The 20825-nt window shown below is 48.7% G+C and overlaps 2 protein-coding genes across 2 annotated transcripts; both read right to left on the reverse strand.

Annotated features, from left to right (window-relative positions):
- Positions 1-1008: 1008 nt before the first annotated feature.
- Positions 1009-5514, reverse strand: LOC309345117 (waprin-Phi1-like). The gene is made up of 4 exons (XM_081868177.1): positions 5316-5514; positions 4609-4758; positions 3809-3961; positions 1009-1441 (listed from the first exon to the last, which is right to left on the reverse strand). The coding sequence occupies exons 1-4, from the start codon at positions 5422-5424 to the stop codon at positions 1410-1412; spliced, it is 444 nt and encodes a 147-aa protein (XP_081724303.1). The 5' UTR covers positions 5425-5514; the 3' UTR covers positions 1009-1409.
- LOC309345121 (WAP four-disulfide core domain protein 2-like) lies at positions 1009-20825 on the reverse strand. Its single transcript, XM_081868181.1, has 5 exons — positions 20648-20825; positions 20176-20325; positions 13465-13617; positions 12109-12141; positions 1009-1408 (listed from the first exon to the last, which is right to left on the reverse strand). Exons 1-3 carry the CDS (start codon positions 20754-20756, stop codon positions 13466-13468), a joined length of 411 nt encoding a protein of 136 aa, XP_081724307.1. The 5' UTR covers positions 20757-20825; the 3' UTR covers positions 1009-1408; positions 12109-12141; position 13465.

The following is a 20825-nucleotide window of genomic DNA, read 5'->3' on the forward strand; positions in this document are numbered from 1 at the left end:
ATAGCAGGTATATTGCAACCGTCAGTAAAAAGAGATCAGCAGGATATGCCTTTTCTCTGGCTCATTTTATTTTATTTTATTTTTTAATATCTTTATTGATTTAAAATGCAAACATACAAACATACAACGAAGATAAGTATAGAAACAAAAAACAAATAAGTTTGAAAAAACAAGAAAAAAGGGAAGAAAAGAAAAGAAAAGAAAACCAAGGATTTATACAACATCATATCTATCAAATAAAAATTATCTGGCTCATTTTAACGGATCAGGGCATCATTCCACCGGGACTCATAATACAAAAATCTGGGACCCTCTCGGCCCCTTGGCTGGCTTGTGACATTCAGCTGCCACAACAGAATTCCTGGCTCCAGAGCCTGCAAGGAGGAGCACCTTGAGAAACTGTCCGGTGACCAGACCTGTTGATTCATTTCCACCGCCATGAATAACTCCTAAGAAATGTTGATGCCCACTTTTTTGGCTCGCTTTATGACACCTCGTAATTCATAAGATAAAGCTTGTTTTTCCTCAAATGCAGGAATTTGCCCTCTTCACCTCATGTACGCATGATTCCTTATAACCATTTATGACCTGACGGTGTTTGTAGAATTTGTACTGTGAAAAAAGGAAAGGGGTCAAACCACCGCAAGAGGTGCTGAAATTTTGGGAGGTTGGATAGTTACAGTGAAATGGTCTCGGGGGTGGGGCACATATTTCTATTCTTATTTATTTTTTATTATTACGTTGTCAAAATAAAAAAATATTTTAAAAAATTTATTGATGATGGTGGTGGTGATCATAATCATAATCATAATCATTTATTATTTATACCCCGCCCATCTGTCTGGCTTTCCCCAGCCACTCTGGGCGGCTTTCAACAGAGCATTAAAAACAGAATAAAACTTCAAACATTAAAAACTTCCCTGAACAGGGACATGACAAGAAATGTTTTGAAGAATTTCTTCAACTCCATAATTAGCACATGCACAGAACAGAACAACAAATCCTTAATTCTATTGTACATGATAAGAAGCACCTTTAATGTGTTTGCTTGCGGTATATGATCTACTAAATGGCTGCTTTCTTGGCTTGGCTTTCATTCAGAGCCAGGAGGGAGGGACAGGAGGTGGGATGCCAAATCCGAAAGGGAGCTCCCACCGCTTCCTGATACTGTCAGGTGTCGTGTGCATGCACAGAGCGACGAGCGCAGGTGGTCTGGAGGACGGAGCAAGCAGTGACGACCCAGCCATGTGAACTGAGGGCTGCTGTGCAAAGGGAGAATTTTACTTCGAAAGTGGGTGAGGGACTCCAACGAACATGGCGAAGGTGAAGAGGAGACCAAGTGCCAAGAGATGAGGGAGGCCAGTGGTTGTCATGGCCCTGGGGTCGGGGTCTGTGGAGGGTCCCCCACCTCAGGTGTTCCATGGGGTCTCGGCTTCTGGATCTGCAGAGGGAAGACGAGAGAGGGATTAGTGAGCATAACTTTGCTGGAGGTGTGCAACACACTATATGCGCAGTCTATCCAGAAGATATTTGTGTTTCGAGGAGTTAAATGATCCGTCAAACCTAGACAGCATCTTAGAGAAACCTAGACAAACCTAAACAACGTCTTAAAAAGCAGAGACATCACCTTGCCGAGAAAGGTCCGTATAGTTAAAGCCATGGTTTTCCCAGTAGTGATGTATGGAAGTGAGAGCTGGACCATAAAGAAGGCTAATAGCCAAAGAATTGATGCTTTTGAATTGTGGTGCTGGAGGAGACTTTTGAGAGTCCCATGGACTGCAAGACAAAATAAAAAAATTCCTTCCAGTAGCACCTTAAAGACCAACTAAGTTAGTTCTTGGTATGAGCTTTCGTGTGCATGCACACTTCTTCAGATACATCTGAACATCTGAACATCTGAAGAAGTGTGCATGCACACGAAAGCTCATACCAAGAACTAACTTAGTTGGTCTTTAAGGTGCTACTGGAAGGAATTTTTTAATTTTGTTTTGACTATGGCAGACCAACACGGCTACCTATCTGTAAATGGACTGCAAGAAGATCAAACCTCTCCATTCTGAAGGAAATCAGCCCTGAGTGCTCACTGGAAGGACAGATCCTGAAGCTGAGACTCCAAGACTTTGGCCACCTCATGAGAAGAGAAGACTCCCTGGAAAAGACCCTGATGTTGGGAAAGATGGAGGGCACAAGGAGAAGGGGAAGACAGAAGACGAGATGGCTGGACAGTGTTCTCGAAGCTATGAACATGAGTTTGACCAAACTGGGGGAGGCAGTGGAAGACAGGAGTGCCTGGCGTGCTCTGGTCCATGGGATAATGAAGAGTCAGACACGACTAAATGACTCAACAACAACAATATATGATCCATCATAGTTACCCTTCCTGCCCCCTGTTCCTTTCCCCTTCCCTATCTCTTGTTAAGCTCTTTCATGGCTGAGAAACAACCTTTAATGTCTTAATCTGTTGGAAGGAAGCGATAGTGCTGGGTACCTTCTTTGATGTTGGACATTGTTTGGGGAAGTGAGGCACTGGGAGAGGGTGGCTAATGAATTATCTGCACATAGCCAGTCAAGCAAGCCATGCAGGCTAGCTATAAATTGGATGGTTTGGGGCATAGTTTCTGAGAAGCTCATGCAGAGACTGATGGCTGTGGGGCCGTGCAAACTGAGGCTCCCTGGGGAGTCACTTCGCCACTTCTTAGGGGACTTCCAAGTGGCAGATTGAGGCGCTTGCTTGGCATGTATATATTGCTTGCTGTTTAAAACCAAATCTTCAATCTTCCCACTCACTTGTGTTTTGTATCACTTCTGAATCCCATTTTAAAAGAACCGCCTTGCATTTGGCAAGACACACAGCACCATCTCTGTAGATGGTGTTTGACATGTGTCTGTCCCAAGGGTTGTGCCATTTACAAGGGAGAGACACATGACAGGAAGGGGGCAGATATGGAAGTGAACAGGGGAAGGACCTGGTATGATTTCAGTTACATAAACAGTGCAATAGCATCTTATGCATGTTTAACTGGAGCAATTTCAGATGTATGCAGTTGAAGGTAGGATGGTTGAAATTGCACAAGTTAAACCCAAGCAAAGCGGAGAGGTTCATTTTTTGCCAAGTCGGCTTGGGTGTATAGAGAACTCTCTGCTTTGCTGGGAGGCGGGGGCAAGGTCTGCTAAGCATGCCAGATCTGTGAAGCTCAGAAATGATCTTGCAGGCGCCATATGATTTTCTATGAGATCTCGCACGACCATCCCTAGCCTTATTCAGCATGAATATAATTTTTAAGCTCTCTACTTTGCTTGTTGGCCAAGGTCTACTCAGTGGACTATAGGGTGGAATCTACACACATGTAAAAATAACGCTGTGAAAATGCTTTAAAAAAAAGTTTTGAAAAATACATTGAATTTGCCATAGCTCACTTTTGCCATCTAGTGTCACATTTGTATATTGCACTTTGCAACACGCTTAAAACATTGTTTGCAGCTATGTAGCTGAGTCCTGGGAACTCTCTGTCTTTGCTTCACCTGCTAGCTGCGAAGGAGCCTCCATCAGATTGTAAAAGTGTGCATCTCAAGCAAAATCACATTCAAAGGTGTTCATATTAGGAGAAACTTGCCCTAAAATGTTGATGAATTTTCAAGAGGACTTAAGAAAATAATAACGCAGAAATGAACATGAGACCAGCAAAACGAGAAACCAGCAGCAATCAATACTGACAGGTTCACCGAGACTTCCTGCCCCTGAAGACCCACAACACAGAAATGATGTCTTCACCCCCCCCCAAATGCCGCTTCTCTGCCACTCACTTACCTTGCTCTCTGGGAGGGACACAGTTCCATTTCTTGCAGCCGCTCATGCAGCACTTCCTGTCGCTGGGACAATCAGAGTCCTCTCTGCACTGATCCCTGCAGATGCCCAGCAGTGATATGATAGGGGGATCCGGAGGGCAGAACCCTGGTTTATCTGCATGGGGAGAAAGGGAGGGCATCAGACTCCTAATCTCAAAGTCGTGGGTTCGAGACCCAAGTTGGGCAAAAAAAATCCTGTATTGCAGGGGTTGGACTGGATGACCCTCATGGTCCCTTCCAACACTACAGTTTGCAGGCATTGCCTGGAGGGACAAGACATCCATCCATGGAGAAGGTGCTTGCAGAATTCCAGAAGGGTTTCAGGCCGACTCCTGCCCAGCTCCCCCTCCCTCATCCTACAGAAGGAGCAGAATTCATATTGTGCTCCTTGCAGGAATATTTCACCCAGCAGGAGTTGCTTGTTGCAGCCCATTCACCTCTCTGGCACCTCACCAGCAAACACTGTTAGCCCAAGTTACAATCTGAGCATTGTGCCTGCTTTTCCTGGACATTCTCCTGTGCAGAGGGGCCCCTGCCTGGAGACGGTGCCACTGCTGGGCCCCTGGCACCATGGGCAACTTGCCTCCCATCACAGCCACCCCCCCCACATTGCATCCAGCACCTTAAAGTCCCACTCCTGCATTGCAGGATCCCTTGGGCCCCTTCCAGCTCTGCAGTTCTATGAACTTGGCATTGAGGCCCACCTGAGACTGGGTCCTGGGGGCAGGAGAATTGCGGGGGGCAAAGGAGGGCAAGTGTTACCGTTTGGGAGACGGCAAGAGGCCCCACAGCCCATCCAGCAGCATTTCTCTGTCCCCGCACAGCTGGCATCGGACTGGCAATCTTCTGTGCAGTTTCCACGGGCCGTCCCCAGCGTTGCATTGGGGCACGTGCCAGCTTTCTCTGCAGCAACTGGAAAAGGCAAAGAGAAGTAGACATTATGAAGAACTTTCGGGCTTTAAAAGCTGTTTGGCTGTGGAACTGCGCCAGGAGATTGTGGACTCTCCTTCCTCGGAGGTTTTTAAGCAGAGGTTGGATGGCCGTCTGTCATGGGTGGTTTGGCTGAGATTCCTGCATTGCAGGGGGTTGGACTAGATGACCCTCAAAGTCCCTTCCAACTCTACAGTTGGGAGATGGAACAAGCTTGTTTTCTGCTGCTCCAGAGGGTAAGATCTGAACCAACGACTTCTAGTTATAGGGAAGGGGTTTCTGACTAAACATCAGGAAGAACATTCTGAGACTGAGAGCTGTTGGATGGTGGACTGGCAGCAGGCCTCCAAGATTCCAGGTAAAGGTAGCTCCCAGTTCTACCTGGAAATGCAACCAGGGATTGAGAAGGTGGGTCTTTCTGTCGGCAAGGCAGACACTCCCCCCCACTGACCTTCTGCTCCTTTGTCCAGCTGGGCTAGGCTGGAAACAAGGGCTTTACTCTCCTTCTCTCCTAGGGACTGCCACCCGCTCACACCCACCTGTAACGTTCTGCCCAGGTGTGTCTGTCAGGTGAGCTGAGGCTGTGAGAAGCCCCACCAGGGAGACAAGGAGGAGGTGGTGGAAGCAGCTGCTATTCCTGGTCTTCATGGTGATGCTGCTTGCAGAGAAGATGTTGTGGTCTCTGGCTGTTGCCAGCCAAGCTTTAAGCTCTCTCAGGTGTGGCTGGTGGAGGGGGAGGGAGGCAGGGAGGTGGGGAGGGGGAAGAGAGGCTCCTGGGCGATGACTGGAGAACAAGGTGAGCCCAGCTCCCTCCTCCTTCCATTGCACAATCGGATCAGGTAACAGCCCTGGCTCTGGTGCGAACCAGGAAGCTGGAGGCTCAGACTCAGGGGCCGATCTTTCCTGAGAAGCACAGCCCAGGCCAGGTGGTTTGCCGGCGTACAGCTTTCAGGTCATGTGGCCAGCATCACTAAGCCGCTTCTGGTGAACCAGAGCAGTGCACGGAAACGCTGTTTACCTTCCCGCCAGAGCGGTACCTATTTATCTACTTGCACTTTGACGTGCTTTCGAACTGCTAGGTTGGCAGGAGCAGGGACCGAGCAACGGGAGCTCACCCCGTCGCGGGGATTCAAACTGCCAACCTTCTGATTGGTGTGTCCTACGCTCTGTGGTTTAACCCACAGTGCCACCCACGTCCCTTTGAGGTCTTAGATATATGTTAAATGTTCATAAATTTACCAACCAAGCACGTACAAAGATCAGCACAGGAAGACCGAACTGAAACCATTTTTGATTTCCAAACTGATTTCTTTGCAAGGTCAAAGGAAAATGGAAAAGCCTCCCCATTGTCTTTTCCTTCACAAATCCTGTCTTAAGGGCACATTTAAGATATGAATAGGGTGTGAGCCTGACCTGGCTCAGGAACTAAGTATTTGTCATTACAAAAAACTGGCCAGGCTCCCCAGGCAATCCAACCAAGTGACCATTAAACAGGTAACCTGGCAGACAGGAAGTAAACAAAGCACTCAGATTTCTGCTGTAGACCGCCTCTTCTGTGATGTAGGTATGATGTTTCTGGTGGTGGTTTTGATCTACAGGGTGGCAATTTCAAAAGTCTATATAAAGGCTTGCACACCATTGTTCTGGGTTCCTCCTCCCTCCTGCATGGGGTGAGGGGAGCACCCTGTTGCAACAGATCAATAAAAAATCAGGCTTACTAGCTGCTTTGCTTCTCAGTATTCTCTGGTTGGCCTCTGTTATCTTCTCCTACCAATAGGGAACCTACGTAAAGACTCTATATGGGCTCTTGGACACCCCATAAGGGAAAAAAGGCAGTTGGTTTGAATGTGGTGCTGATAACACCAAGGCTGCAGGTTCAATCCCCATATTCTTGTTTGCAGGGGGTTGGACTAAATGATCCTCAGGGTCCCTTCCAACCTTGCATCTATATTTCCATGATCAGCAAAACCTTCCCTGCAGTTGAAGACTTTGTGGCCACTTGGAAAACTCCAGAGGTGTGACCCTGGTCTGTTGAGACAGGTGAGTCACACTTTCCTTTTTTGAGAAGGTTTAGCCTCTTCAATGTCACCTAGTTGGGTTGTGTTTGCAGCTAATTTGCAGACAGCCTCCGGCCACAGTCCCCTATGCAGCACCTCTGAAGCTTAGGAGAGCCACTGCTGCTGCCAGTCAGTGTTGGTGACAAATAGTGCTACATGGACGGTCCGAGGCAGCTTCCAGCATTCCTACCAGATTGATGTAGATTTGGTCTATTGCTTCCTCTGGACATTTTAGCATATACCAGTGGCACTGCTCCTTCTCTTGATCTGGACACTATACTTCTGGATCAAAAGTAGCATCCAGGTCAAGGGAAGTGAAGGTACCGCTCTGATCAGCCTTGGTCAGACCACATCTGGAATACTATGGCCAGTTCGGGGCGCCACAATTTAAGGAGGATATTAACAAGCTGCAAGGTGAGCAGAGGAGGACGGCCAGGATGATCAAGGGTCTGGAAACCAAGCCTTATGAAGAATGGTCGAAGGAGTTGGGTATGTCTGGCCTGCATAAGAGAAGATGAAGAAGAGTTTGGATTTGATATCCCACTTTATCACTACCCAAAAGAGTCTCAAAGCGGCTCACAATCTCCTTTCCCTTCTTCCCCCACAACAAAAACTCTGTGAGGTGAGTCGGGCTGAGAGACTTCAGAGAAGTGTGACTGGCCCAAGGTCACCCAGCAGCTGCATGCGGAGGAGCGGAGCCGCGAACCCGGTTCACCAGATTACGAGTCCACTGCTCTTAACCACTACACCACACTGGTGTAGGAGGAGACTGAGAGGAGATATAGAATCATAGAATCATAGAATCCTAGAGTTGGAAGAGACCACAAGGGCCATCGAGTCCAACCCCCTGCCAAGCAGGAAACACCATCAGAGCACTCCTGACATATGGTTGTCAAGCCTCTGCTTAAAGACCTCCAAAGAAGGAGACTCCACCACACTCCTTGGCAGCAAATTCCACTGTCGAACAGCTCTTACTGTCAGGAAGTACTTCCTAATGTTTAGGTGGAATCTTTTTTCTTGTAGTTTGGATCCATTGCTCCGTGTCCGCTTCTCTGGAGCAGCAGAAAACAACCTTTCTCCCTCCTCTATGTGACATCCTTTTATATATTTGAACATGGCTATCATATCACCCCTTAACCTCCTCTTCTCCAGGCTAAACATGCCCATATGATGGTCCTCTTCAAATATCTCAAGGGCTTTCACATGTGAGAGGGAGCAAGCTTGTTTTCTTCTGCTCTGGAGGGCAGGACTCAAACCAATGGCTTCAAGTGAGAAGAAAGGAGATTCCAATTAAAGCTTGGGAAGAAATTTCTGGAGGTAGGAGTTGTGGAATGGATGACCTTGGAAGGTGGTGGACTCTCCCTATTGGGAGGTTTTTAAACAGAGGGGATTATAAATCCTCAAGCAAATGACCTCCAGCACCAACTTGGGTCCCTTTTTACTTATGCAAGTTTCACTTCTGAAGTTTTCCTTCTTCATTTTCCTAGTGCCAGAAGAGCAGCAAGGGAACAGCTCTGCCCCTTTAGGAAATGGTCAGCCTCCACAGTGCAGCCACCTAGTGGCAGAAAACGGACATTGACTGAAATGTGCTTCATCTGCACAGCTGGGAGTGACTTGGGTTATTTCCACGTTTTGCAGAAGAGCGACTGGAGGCGTGTCAGTTAGTGCAATGAAAAGCAAAGTGATATTGGCCAGAAACTGTGGCTCAGCTTTCAGAGGGAGGCAGGGTCTGCTGTCCTGTAAGCACTTGCCCTAACTGGCATTGGACTGGGAATTTGGGGCCTAAGGAAGACAGAAGCAAAGTGAAAACGGCTTTGCAAAGTTTCGTGGGCTGCAGGTGCGTCCTGTTCCATGATACAGTTTGCAATAAGACTCACTGCTGGGCCTCCTCCACGAGAGGCCTGGAGGGGGCTGGCTGTGACGCCCCACTTTCCATGGGGGGTAGGAAGTGGATCTTGCTGCTGGGAACGGTTGCCATAATAATAATAATAATAATAATAATAATAATAATAATAATAATTTATTATCTATACCCCGCCCATCTGGCTGGGTTTCCCCAGCCACTCTGGGCTGCTTCCAGCGGAACACTAAAATACAATAACCTATTAAACATTAAAAGCTTCCCTAAAGAGGGCTGCCTTCAGATGTCTTCTCAAAGTCTGGTAGCTATTCTTCTCTTTGATATCTGGTGGGAAGTCATTCCACAGGGTGGGTGCCACTACCGAGAAGGCCCTCTGCCTGGTTCCCTGTAACTTGGCTTCTCGCAGCGAGGGAACCGCCAGAAGGCCCTCAGCGCTGGACCTCAGTGTCCGGGCAGAATGATGGCACTGGAGATGCTCCTTCAGGTCTACTGGGCTGAGGCCATTTAGGGCTTCAAAGGGGTTGCCATAACTTGAAGAGCAAAAAAGAGGACAGACCAAGCTGCTGCCAGCCCAAGCTGGGGAAAGAGGCATGCGGGGCTGCCACTGCCATGCCCTTTTCCCTAGCTCAGGTTGGCAGCGGCAGTGGTGTGCAGAGGAGCCCAAGTCCAAGCCACCCAGGTCTGCGCCTGAGCCGCTCAAGCCCAAGAAACCACTAACTAACTATATAAATAAATCCCCAAACCTGGACATTTCCCTCAAAATGTAAAAATTCCCCCAGATGGGCAATTTGGACCCCCAAAAGAGGACATGTCTGGGATTTCCCAGATGTATGGCAACCTTACTTCTGGGGGAGCACCATCTTCTCCTTGCTCTGCAGCTTCCCCTCTGAGAGTGACCAGGGGCTGACCACGCCATTGGGAACAAATGTGCAGAAAGTCATGCGCAAGGCAGGGGAAGAAGAAAGGGCCAGCAAGCCCCCCAGGAGGTTGGCGCCCTGTTGGAAGTTTGAGTGCTGAGACAGATATGGACCTCCAGATTTCCAGACTATCCTTGTACCTTTATTTCTATGCTGACCTCTCTCATTGTCTCTTTGTTGGTTAGACTGATACCTCTCCGCTTGCATTGTGCTTTCGGCTCCCTCTGCCTTCTCACGCTCCTCTCTCAGACCTCGAGAGGTCAGGCTGGAACGTTCCATCACAGGAGGAGCCAGCGTATTGAAAAAAATAACACCACAGGCTAGTCAGTTAGACTAGAACCAGGAGCGTTTCTACCCAAGTATGTAGGCACAGCAATAAATGGCTTTGTTATTTTCCTACCTGCAAGCATCTCCCTGTTTGTGTGGTGGCTGGTTGCCACAAGCAAAAGTCTTCTCTCTAACTGGGATCCACACCCTTAGTGCTTCCTTGCTGGGTTTAAGCCAGTGATCCAGTGAACCTCAGCACACTTGCAAGGAACTGCTCATTCCCCCACCTGCATGCTCCAAATGAGTCCCCATGAGCACACTGGAAGGAGCCCCAGAGAAACATCCCATGAGAGAATGAAATCAGGCATGCAATTTCAGGAGGAGGCACTCAGCCCTAAAGTCTTCCTTCCTGCTTTGAAATTTGGCCCTACAATTTTGTTTCATGTTGCCTCATTTGCACATAAAGTGAACTGTGGTTTATTAGATGAAGGCTTAGACCTTGCCAGGGGTTGTTTCCTGCCAACAAGCAACCATCTGAAGCCACGGTTTGCTATTTGTGGCTTGACAGGCCATCTAGCAGCAGGTGCTTGCTGGAGATAAAGGCAGGAGGAAAGAAGAGATGGAAAGCAAACTTTGGAAATACAAGCCATGGTTTGTTTGATTATCCTGAAATATTTTTTTAATGTGTTTGTGGGAGGGGGTGCTATTGTTTTGCTTTTGCTTTTATTATGTTTTTCGTGTTTTTATCTTGTATCTTTATGCTGTGAACCAACCTGACATCTACGGATGAAAGGAAGTATGCAAGTTTAATAAATAAAATAAGTAAATATTCAGGCACAGGTTGTGGTTAAGTCTTGCATTGTCAAACAAAGCGAGTAATTGTCAAGTAATTTAAGCTTTGCAAAAACTGAGCTATTTGGTTAGAGCGTGGTGCTGACGCCAAGGTTGTCCCCATCTGGGGCAGCTGCGCATTGGACTAGACGATCGTCAGGGTCCCTCCCAATGCTCGGATTGCAAAGAAAAGCACTTTGCAAGACGCCTTTGCTAAACCCAGCAGCTCTTGCTTTGAGGAGTTTCCTTAATCCCATAACTAGCAGGTGTGATAGGAATTTTGAGGTCTTAGATATATGTTAAATGTTCATAAGTGTACCAACGAAGCACGTACATGGATCAGCACAGGAAGACCAACCTGAAACCATTTTTGACTTCCAAATTGACCAAATGTTTTCTCTGTAAGGTCAAAGGAAAATGGAAAAGCCTCCCCATTGTCTTTTCCTTCACAAATACTGTCTTAAGGGTATGTCTGTGTTTGAAGAGGGTGAGCCTATGACCAGGCTCAGGAACTAAGTATTTATCATTACTAACTATTTATCATTACAAAAGACTGGCCAGGCTCCCCAGGGTATCCAGTCAAGTAAGCATTAACAGGTAACCTGCCAGACAGGACTCAGTTTTCTGTTGTAGACAGCCCCTTCTGTGATGTAGGTATGATGTATCTGAGGGGTGGTCTTAGGTTACACCCCTTCTGTGATGCATGTATGATGTTTCTGGGGGTGGTCTTGATCTACAGGATGGCAATTTCAAAAGTCTATATAAGACCTTGCGTGGCATTGTTCTGGGTTCCTCCTGCCTCCTGCGTGTGAGGGGAGCACCCTGTTGCAACAGTTCAATAAAGATCAGGCTTACTAGCTGCTTTGCTTCTCAATATTCTCTGGTTGGCCTCTGTTATTTTCTCCGACCAATAGGGAACCCACATAAGGACTCTATATGGGTTCTTGGAGACCCCATAAGGGGAAAAGGGCAGATTTTTGTTTACAACACAGGAAACACAGGGCATGTGTTTCTGTGCAGTATGCATTTCGGCACACGATCTGTGTGGCTGTTTTCTTGCCTTGGCTTTCTCTGTGAGCCAGGAGGGAGGAATGGGAAGTGGGCCTCTCCTGGGGGGGGGTAGGTGCTCCATCTCCCATTTTCTGGTGTGGCCCCCCCCCCCAGAGCAAGGGAGGCGGGTGGCTCAAAGGGCAGAGCAAGGGGAGCAAGAAAGCCACAGGAACCAGGGACTGCTGTGCAAAGTGAGAGTTTTACTGCAAAAGTGGGTGAGGGGGTCCAGCAAACATGGCGGAGGTGGGGAGGTGACCAGGTGCTGAGAGCAGAGCATCAGGGAGACGGTGGTGGTCACTGCCCTCAGGTCCCACTGCCCTCAGGTCGGGGTCCGTGGAGGGTCCCCCACTGCAGCTGCTCCACAAGGTCCCGGACGCTGCATCTGGAGAGGGAAGTTGAGAGAGGGAGAGGGTGAGTCCAGCCTCGCTGAAGATCTCAGGGCAGTTCACAACATAAGGCAGCCCTGTTTAGGGGAGCTTTTAATGTTTCATAGACTACAGTCATACCTCGGGTTGAATATGCTTCAGGTTGAGCGCTTTCAAGTTACGCTCCATGGCGACCCAGGTTTTGCCGCTCGCACATGCGCAGACACTCAAAATGATGTCACGCACATTCGCAGAAACGCAGATGTGTGTTATGTTCTACTCAGGATGTGAACGGGGCTCCGGAATGGATCCCGTTCGCATCCAGAGGTACCACTGTATTGTATTTTAATATTCTGTTGGAAGCCGCCCAGAGTGGTTGGGGAAACCCAGCCAGATGGGTGGGGTATAAATAATAAATTATTATTATTATTATTATTATTATTATTATTATTATTATTATTGAAAAGGCGCTGTTGCAAGGCCTGTGTTTTACAGGCACTCCAGACTGTTGGGCTGGCAGAATCCAGACCACGACACTCGCCACCCCAGTGTTATAAATGTCCCACAGAAATCCTTCTAGCAAGTCAATACCGTGATGCCCAAGTAAACCCTGTGGGGGGCTCATGGCAAGTTATGGGAGTGTCCCTGATTTCCAGGGAACGGCAGAGTTTTTCCTGCCAGCACGGCCAGTTCTGCCTGGGGTTTCTGCTGCAGACCTTTCCTCCCGTGGCTCTCAAATATGCTTCCTGCAGGACATCACGGGTGTGGGATGTGAAACACAAGAGCAGTCAAGTACAACAGGTAAACTTCCTGTTTCCTTTTGGGCTGGGACAGACTTCCTCTGCAAGTGACTAGAGGTGGGCGTGGCCTCACCTGGGCAGGTAATGATAAAAGCACAGGGCAGGGCAGCCATCTCTCTCTCTGTGACTAGATGCAACGAAGAAGCAACATCTGCTTAGACAAAGATGCTATCTTGGCTTCCAGACCAGAAAGGACAAAGGGACTGTCTCCTTATGAGATAGTTTCCAGGTGTATGTTACTTTTCTAAGCTAAGTCTGCCTTCTGGGATCCTATTGTGAACAGAATGATATGTGAGTAAACTCTTCTTATACTTTTATAGAAGACTGTGTCGTGTCTTATCTTTTATGAGGGAATAAGGGGGAAATATCAGAACAGTTATTATAGAGGCTTTAGCGAGCCTGAGCAAACGCATCCGCTGCGAGTTTATAAAGGGGAATGTTACTCTGCTAAATTGTGAGCTTGTTAACATAAGTTGGAAAGACTATAATCCAACAATATATCTTCTCCTGCATCCCTGAACATTCCCACAACAGTGTCACCTCAGAATTCAGGAGTGGAACAGGCCAATTTGCCGCAGCCGTTCTGGCAGCATTTCTTGTCCCCCGGGCAGTTCGAATCCACTTCGCACGCATTGTGGCAGGCGCCCAGCATGGAGATCCCGATGGAAAGGCTGGGGCAAGTGCCTGGCTTATCTGCAAGGGGAGAAGAGCAGAGAGTGAGCAGGCAGAGACGTCTGGAGCCCCCGGAGGGAAAGGAAGGCAAGCACAGAGGCAGCCTCTGCAGCCCATCTGGCAGTGGGTCTACTCCAGGGCAGCCCAGGCTTTTCACTGCTTGTGGACAGGCAGGTGAAGGCGAGGGAGAGCAGGCTTGGACTGGAATCACAGAAGGATCCTGCAAAGCAGAAGACCAAGGGAGGGTGGAAGGAAGGAAGGGGAGGAAGAAGGAGATGGTGCTTCAGAATCACAAAGAACACCAGAAGACTGCTGGATCAGGCCAGGGACCCTTCTAGTCCAGGATCCTGTTCTCCCAGTGGAAAACCAGATGCCCATTGTGGGGAACCAGTAATAAGCGTAGAAGCAGCAGCAGTTGCCTTAAAGGGGAGGCCTCTGCTGCTGACGGACAGCTGCCACCCCAAGTACACTTTCTAGCACTGGAGAAGACTTACCTCTGAGGTTGGACACAGGAAGCCTTTGAAGCTCACACCAGTTCCTTTTCCACACTGCACTTTTCATAGAGTTGTAGAGTTGGAAGGGACCCCCAAGGGTCATCCAGTCCAACCCCCTATAACAGTGGTTCTCAACCTGTGGGTCCCCAGATGTTGTTGGACTACAACTCCCATCATCCCTGAGCTCTGGCCTTGCTAGCTCAACAACATCTAGGGACCCACAGGTTGAAAAAGGCTGCCCTATAATGTAAGATTCTCAACTAGATCATAGATCATTTGTACAAATAAGTATGCAATTGGACACACAATAACATTGTCTAAAGCAGCAGCAGTAATAATAATAATAATAATAATAATAATAATAATAATAATAATAATAATAATATTTATACCCTGCCCTCCCCAGCCAAAGCCGGGCTCAGGGTGGCTAACACCAATAAAATCACAGTAAAAACATAATAGGGGGAAAAGAGTGGGGGGAACCCAATTTAAAATACAGGTTAAAATGCAATTTAAAATGCAGCCTCATTTTAAAATAGCCGATAAATCAAGACCATAAGGGGAGGGAAACATAAGGGTCAGACCGAGTCCAGACCAAAGGCCAGGCGGAACAGCTCTGTCTTGCAGGCCCTGCGGAAAGATGTCAAGTCCCGCAGGGCCCTAGTCTCTTGGGACAGAGCGTTCCACCAAGTTGGGGCCAGTACTGAAAAGGCCCTGGCCCTAGTTGAGACCAATCTAACCTCCTTGGGGCTCGGGACCTCCAAAGTGTTGTTATTTATGGACCTTAAGGTCCTCCGCGGGGCATACCAGGAGAGGCGGTCCTGTAGGTACGTGGGTCCTAGGCTGCATGCCCTAGCTACTACTAGTCCTAGCTACTCTCTGTGTTGTCTGTGCACACAGGTGGGCACCTTACAGACTAGTGTGCAACAGTGTTCTCTGTTCCCCTCCCCTCAATTACTGTTTCTGTTAACTTTTTTTTCTATTTTTTATTTTAATGGTGGGGGTTCCAAGGGTTCTGCATATACATATCCAAACCCTTGGGGGCCCAACCCATGACCTTTGGGCACAAGAGCTGAACCATCAAACGGTGCCCCCTGCCAGGGAAAAAAGGCTGAGTGAAGAAACAAGAGTGTGGGGTTGGTGGGGGTCAAATCAACCTTCAATCTGGGAATCAAAGGCTGCTGCAAGGAGGGGGGGGAAGGGCCCACTGAAGGATGCTGGGTGGTGCAAACCCCAGGAAGTGCCAGAAGGCAGCCCCTGGCCTTTCCTCCCTAGGGGTGGGGGGAGAGCTTCAGTGCCACCTATTCACCCAAAGGCCACTGTGGAGGCAGCACTGGGGGAGGTGACAGCCCTCCTTCCAAGTCGTGCACCATGAGTGCAACGCAGCTGTTGCTATCCCCGCAGGATCGAGACCAGGCGCTGGCAGTGATGCATTCATCGGAGGCTAGATCTCCTGCCACATGGATCATGCTGCCTGAGATACTTGCCTCACATTGCTTCACAAGTAGATGCAATAGATAGATACAGTGCGTTTTCTGGGGGGACGTGGGGGGACGGGACGCAGAGCCCTAAACATCTTGTGAATCAAAGTTTGACTTCATTGAAGGGCAGTATTTCAATATGAGTAGGAAAATGAGAGCACCTAAACATTTTTTAGGTGCTCTCCTGAGAAATTTCTATGTGGGACAAGAAGCTACAGTTAGAACTGGATATGGAACAACTGATTGGTTCAAAATTGGGAAAGGAGTACGGCAAGGCTGTATATTGTCTCCCTGCTTATTTAACTTATATGCAGAATTCATCATGCGAAAGGCTAGGCTGGATGAATCCCAAGCCGGAATTAAGATCGCTGGAAGAAATATCAACAACCTCAGATATGCAGATGACACAACCTTGATGGCAGAAAGTTGAGGAATTAAAGAACCTTTTAATGAGGGTGAAAGAGGAGAGCGCAAAATATGGTCTGAAGCTCAACATCAAATAAAACGAAGATCATGGCCACTGGTCCCATCACCTCCTGGCAAACAGAAGGGGAAGAAATGGAGGCAGTGAGAGATTTTACTTTCTTGGGCTCCATGATCACTGCAGATGGTGACAGCAGTCACAAAATTAAAAGACGCCTGCTTCTTGGGAGAAAAGCAATGGCAAACCTAGACAGCATCTTAAAAAGCAGAGACATCACCTTCCTGACAAAGGTCTGTATAGTTAAAGCTATGGTTTTCCCAGTAGTGATGTATGGAAGTGAGAGCTGGACCATCAAGAAAGCTGATCACCAAAGAATGGATGCTTTTGAATTATGGTGCTGGAGGAGACTCTTGAGAGTCCCATGGACTGCAAGAAGATCAAACCTCTCCATTCTGAAGGAAATCAGCCCTGAGTGCTCCCTGGAAGGACAGATCCTGAAGCTGAGGCTCCAATACTTTGGCCACCTTATGAGAAGAGAAGACTCCCTGGAAAAGACCCTGATGTTGGGAAAGATGGAGGGCACAAGGAGAAGGGGACGGCAGAGGATGAGATGGTGGGACAGTGTTCTTGAAGCTACCAGCAAGAGTTTGACCAAACTGCGGGAGGCAGTGGAAGACAGGAGTTCCTGGCGTGCTCTGGTCCAGGGGGTCATGGAGAGTCGGAAACGACTAAACAACAAAACATTTTTTTTTGGGGGGGGAGCACTGGATGGATAGATAGATAGATGATAGATAGATAGATAGATAGATAGATAGATAGATAGATAGATAGATATAGATAGATAGATGTTAGATAGATAAAAACAAAATAAAAAAATTCCTTCCAGTAGCACCTTAAAGACCAACTGAGTTAGTTCTAGGTATGAGCTTTCGTGTGCATGCACACTTCTTCAGATACACTGAAACAGAAGTCACCGGACCTTTCTATATAGTGAGAAGGTGGGGAGGGGTATTACTCAGAAGGGTGGTGGGAATGGGTGATTGGCAGATTACTCAGAAGGGTGGTGGGAATGGGTGATTGGCAGATTGGCGATGAGCCTGTTGACGACTCTTAACGACTGCAATAGGTCTAACAGGAAAAAGCAAGGGGTGAGAAGGTGAAAAATGGCTTTGTCATGTATAATGAGATAAGAATCCAATGTCTTTGTTCAAACCAGGTCTCTCCATAGTTTTAAGTTTGGTGATAAGTTGCAATTCAGCAGCTTAAAGACCAACTCAGTTGGTCTTTAAGGTGCTACTGGAAGGAATTTTTTTATTTTGTTTTGACCATGGCAGACCAACACGGCTACCTATCTGATAGATAGATAGATAGATAGATAGATAGATAGATAGATAGATGATAGATGATAGATAGATGATAGATAGATATCAGTCTACAGAGATGGCAAGGTTGCTGCACTGCTATCCTACTTATTTCATAGAATCCTGGAATTATACAGTTGGAAGGGACCCCCCCCCAAATTAAGAGATCATAGCTAAAGCATTTCATTCATAGACATGTTAAACACGGGAAGCATAAAGCACAGCCCTGCCAAGTTTGTCAGTCTGCTGCAGTCGAAGGTGACTTCAGAAAGCTCCATGCAGGCCATGAGCTCTTAAGAAGGGCCTTCTTGGGCCAAAATGAGTTAAATAGTGCAGACCCTTGGGGTCCCTTCCAAATTACAATTCTATGATTCGAAGGACAACATGGGGATGGTGTTGCATGCGCAGGACCCCAAAACGGCACCAGCACCCAGCAGTGGGTGCAACTGATGGTACGGTTTGTACACGCCCTGAGTCAACACTAAGTTCTTGCCTGTGTGAGACGCTCATTAAAGGATTTCAACAGGGAAAGAGGCACTATATTAAGCACTATATTAAGTATTTCCTGGAACTGCAGCTGGTTGCGAAAGAGAAATGCCTGGCGGACGAGGCAGGAGTACCTTCTCCGAACGGGGAATGTTGGCCCCGCAGAGACGAAAAGGAGATTCACTTAAGAAGCAAAGTTCTCTGCATCTCTATCAGCCTAGATGGGGCACCATCTCACCTCTGAAGGCCAGCCCAGCCCACGGGGTTGGCAGGCTTAGCCTGGCATTTAACAGCATCATGAAAACGCAGAAAGTGCCCAAACAGAGGAATCCCCACTGCTTTGTGGAGAAGCTCAGCTGGAGAATTGGGCAACTTTCCAAGGGAAGGGGAGCCTGGAAGTGTTTTGGGGCTACCCAGGGGGTCCCTGCACGAGCTCTTCTTGCCGTTTCTTACTTCTCCTATGCCACCAAGTGTGCCTCCTTGCCGCCCCATCCTGCCCCCAGCCAGAGAACCAAGAAAAATCCACAGCCACTTCTCCTGTGGTGGAGGCTGCCTCCAGAAGCCTCTGCCGCAGCCATACGACCCCAGCAAGCCAGGCTTCAGCAGGGGGTGGAGTGCGCTTGGAACCTGAACATTTTGCCTCAGGCGGCAAAATGGGCCATCCCAGAGCCTAGGACTTGCCGATCAGAAGGTCGGTGGTTCAAATCCCCGCGACGGGGTGAGCTCCCGTTGCTCGGTCCCTGCTCCTCCCAACCTAGCAGTTTGAAAGCACGTCAAAGTGCAAGTAGATAAATAGGTACCGCTCCGGCGGGAAGGTAAACGGCATTTCCGTGCGCTGCTCTGGTTCGCCAGAAGCGGCTTAGTCATACTGGCCACATGACCTGTACGCTGGCTCCCTTGGCCAATAAAGCGAGATGAGCGCCACAACCCCAGAGTCGGCCATGACTGGACCTAATGGTCAAGGGTCCCTTTACCTTTACCTTACTTCCAAAAAGCCACCAGGAATTCCTGTGAAGGCCTCCCTAACCGGAGGAGGGTGAGCAGGCACCTCTGCACCCCATTCTGCCCCACTAGCTCCAGTCACTTAAGGAACATGGTCACTCTTTGCAGACTGGAGTGGCAGGACATTTCAGTCCTGTGGGGGCCTCAGCTAAGTGGTGGGAATGGCGTATCCAAATGGCTATGCAAGGCTTAATGCCGTAGCACAGAAACCTATGATGTTAACACCACTGTTGGGTCAGTGGTCCAGGGCAGACAGCGTGTTTTATTTGTGAGAGCAGCAGGTGTTGTTTTCATTCTGCTGTGTGCCTGTAAATATTTGCCAGTCTCATATATGAATTCATGTAAATATGTTTCAGAATACCAAGTAAAAGTAAAGTGTTATTTTCAAACAAAGTGTCTTGGTAGTCTTTTCTGGGAGAGAAAAAGAAAACTATTAAAGAGGGTCAAATGACCCCAGGCAATTTCCGCATAACTGTGTACAATTACCGCACCGATGACCCCCGGGGTCCCTTCCAGTCCTCCCAGCTCTGCAATTCTATCATTCCACAAAGAAGATGCTTGTCTCCTGCTTCTGCAGGATCCTGGTTGTCACAGAGAGGCTTCAGGCTGGATCCTGCACAGCTCTCTCATCCTCCTACCAAGAAGCTTAGAATCACACAACCATAGTCGGGACCCCTGAAGGTCCTCTAGTCCAACCCCCTGCAATGCAGGAATCTCAGCTAAAATATCCAACCTCTGCTTAAATGCCACCTCCCTCCTTTATGCCAAAACCCCAAATGCTGCTCTTTGCAAGTCTGCTCCACACATCAGGAGACCCCAGGCCTCACCTGCATACCTTGTTTGCCCAACTTAGGACCTGACCGTTCTGCATCCATTCAGAGGGTCCTGGGCCTGGTGCCACTGACTGCTGGAAAGATGGGGCAGGGGCTTCCATAACAGGCAGCCCCCCTCCACTCACAGCATCTGGCATCATGGTGCTGAAGCTGAGGCCTAAGATTATAAGCGGAGGCTGCTGCATCAGGCCAGTGGCTCATGGAGTCCAGCCTCCAGTTCTTACAGTGGCCCATGGGAAATTTGCACTCAGGATCTGGGCACCAGAGCCCTCTCCCCTCTGTGGCGATAGAGCGGAAGCATCCTGGTTAGTAGCCACGGATAGCCCTCTCCTCTACTGAGTTATCTAAACCTCTTTTTAAAGTCTTCCAAGTGGGTGCCCATCAGGGTCCCCTGTGGCAGTGAGTTCCACAGTTCAACCATGTGGTGCCTAGCTGAGACTGGCTCCTGGGGGGGGGGGCAAAAGGATTGCAGTGGGGGCACAGGAGGGCCAGCGTTACCATTTGGGAGATGGCAAGAGGCCCCGCAGCCCGTCCGGCAGCACTTCTCGACGCCCTCGCAGCTGGCATCAGACTGGCACTCTTCTGTGCAGTTACTGCTGGCGCTCTCCATCTCTGTATCTGGGCATGTGCCCCCTTTGACTGCAGCAACTGGAAAACGCAAAGAGAAGACAGTGTTGCCTGGAGGGGTGCCACCCGGCCTCTTCTTGGGGGCCCTTGATATGGCCGCAGGGAGTTCTCCTGCCCTTGGGGTGGCAAGCTGGCATCAATGCCCATGGCAGGCATTGCAGAAAAATGCCTTTTGTGGGAAGGTGGAGAGCAACTGCCCTGGGCTCCCTCCCAGGTACCCACTGCAGGTAAGAGAGGCAAGAGATTATCCCTGCCGAAGGAGAGTCAGCCGGGCCGGGTCTCTTCATCCAGCTGGGCCAGGCTGGAGACAAGGGCTTTTCTCTTCTTCTCGTCTCACACCCACCTGTAATGTTCTGTTTGAGCAGCTCTATCCGCAGAATCGAGGCTGTGAGAAGCCCCACCAGGGAGACGAGGACGAAGAGTTGGAGGCAGCTGCTATTCCTGGGCGTCATGGTGCTGTTCCTCGCAGAGAAGGTGCTGTGGTCTCTGGCTGCTGCAGGCCAAGCTTTAAGCTCTCTCAG

This window comes from Podarcis erhardii (genome assembly GCF_964252035.2).
Source record: "Podarcis erhardii genome assembly, chromosome: 6".
Taxonomy (NCBI): domain Eukaryota; kingdom Metazoa; phylum Chordata; class Lepidosauria; order Squamata; family Lacertidae; genus Podarcis; species Podarcis erhardii.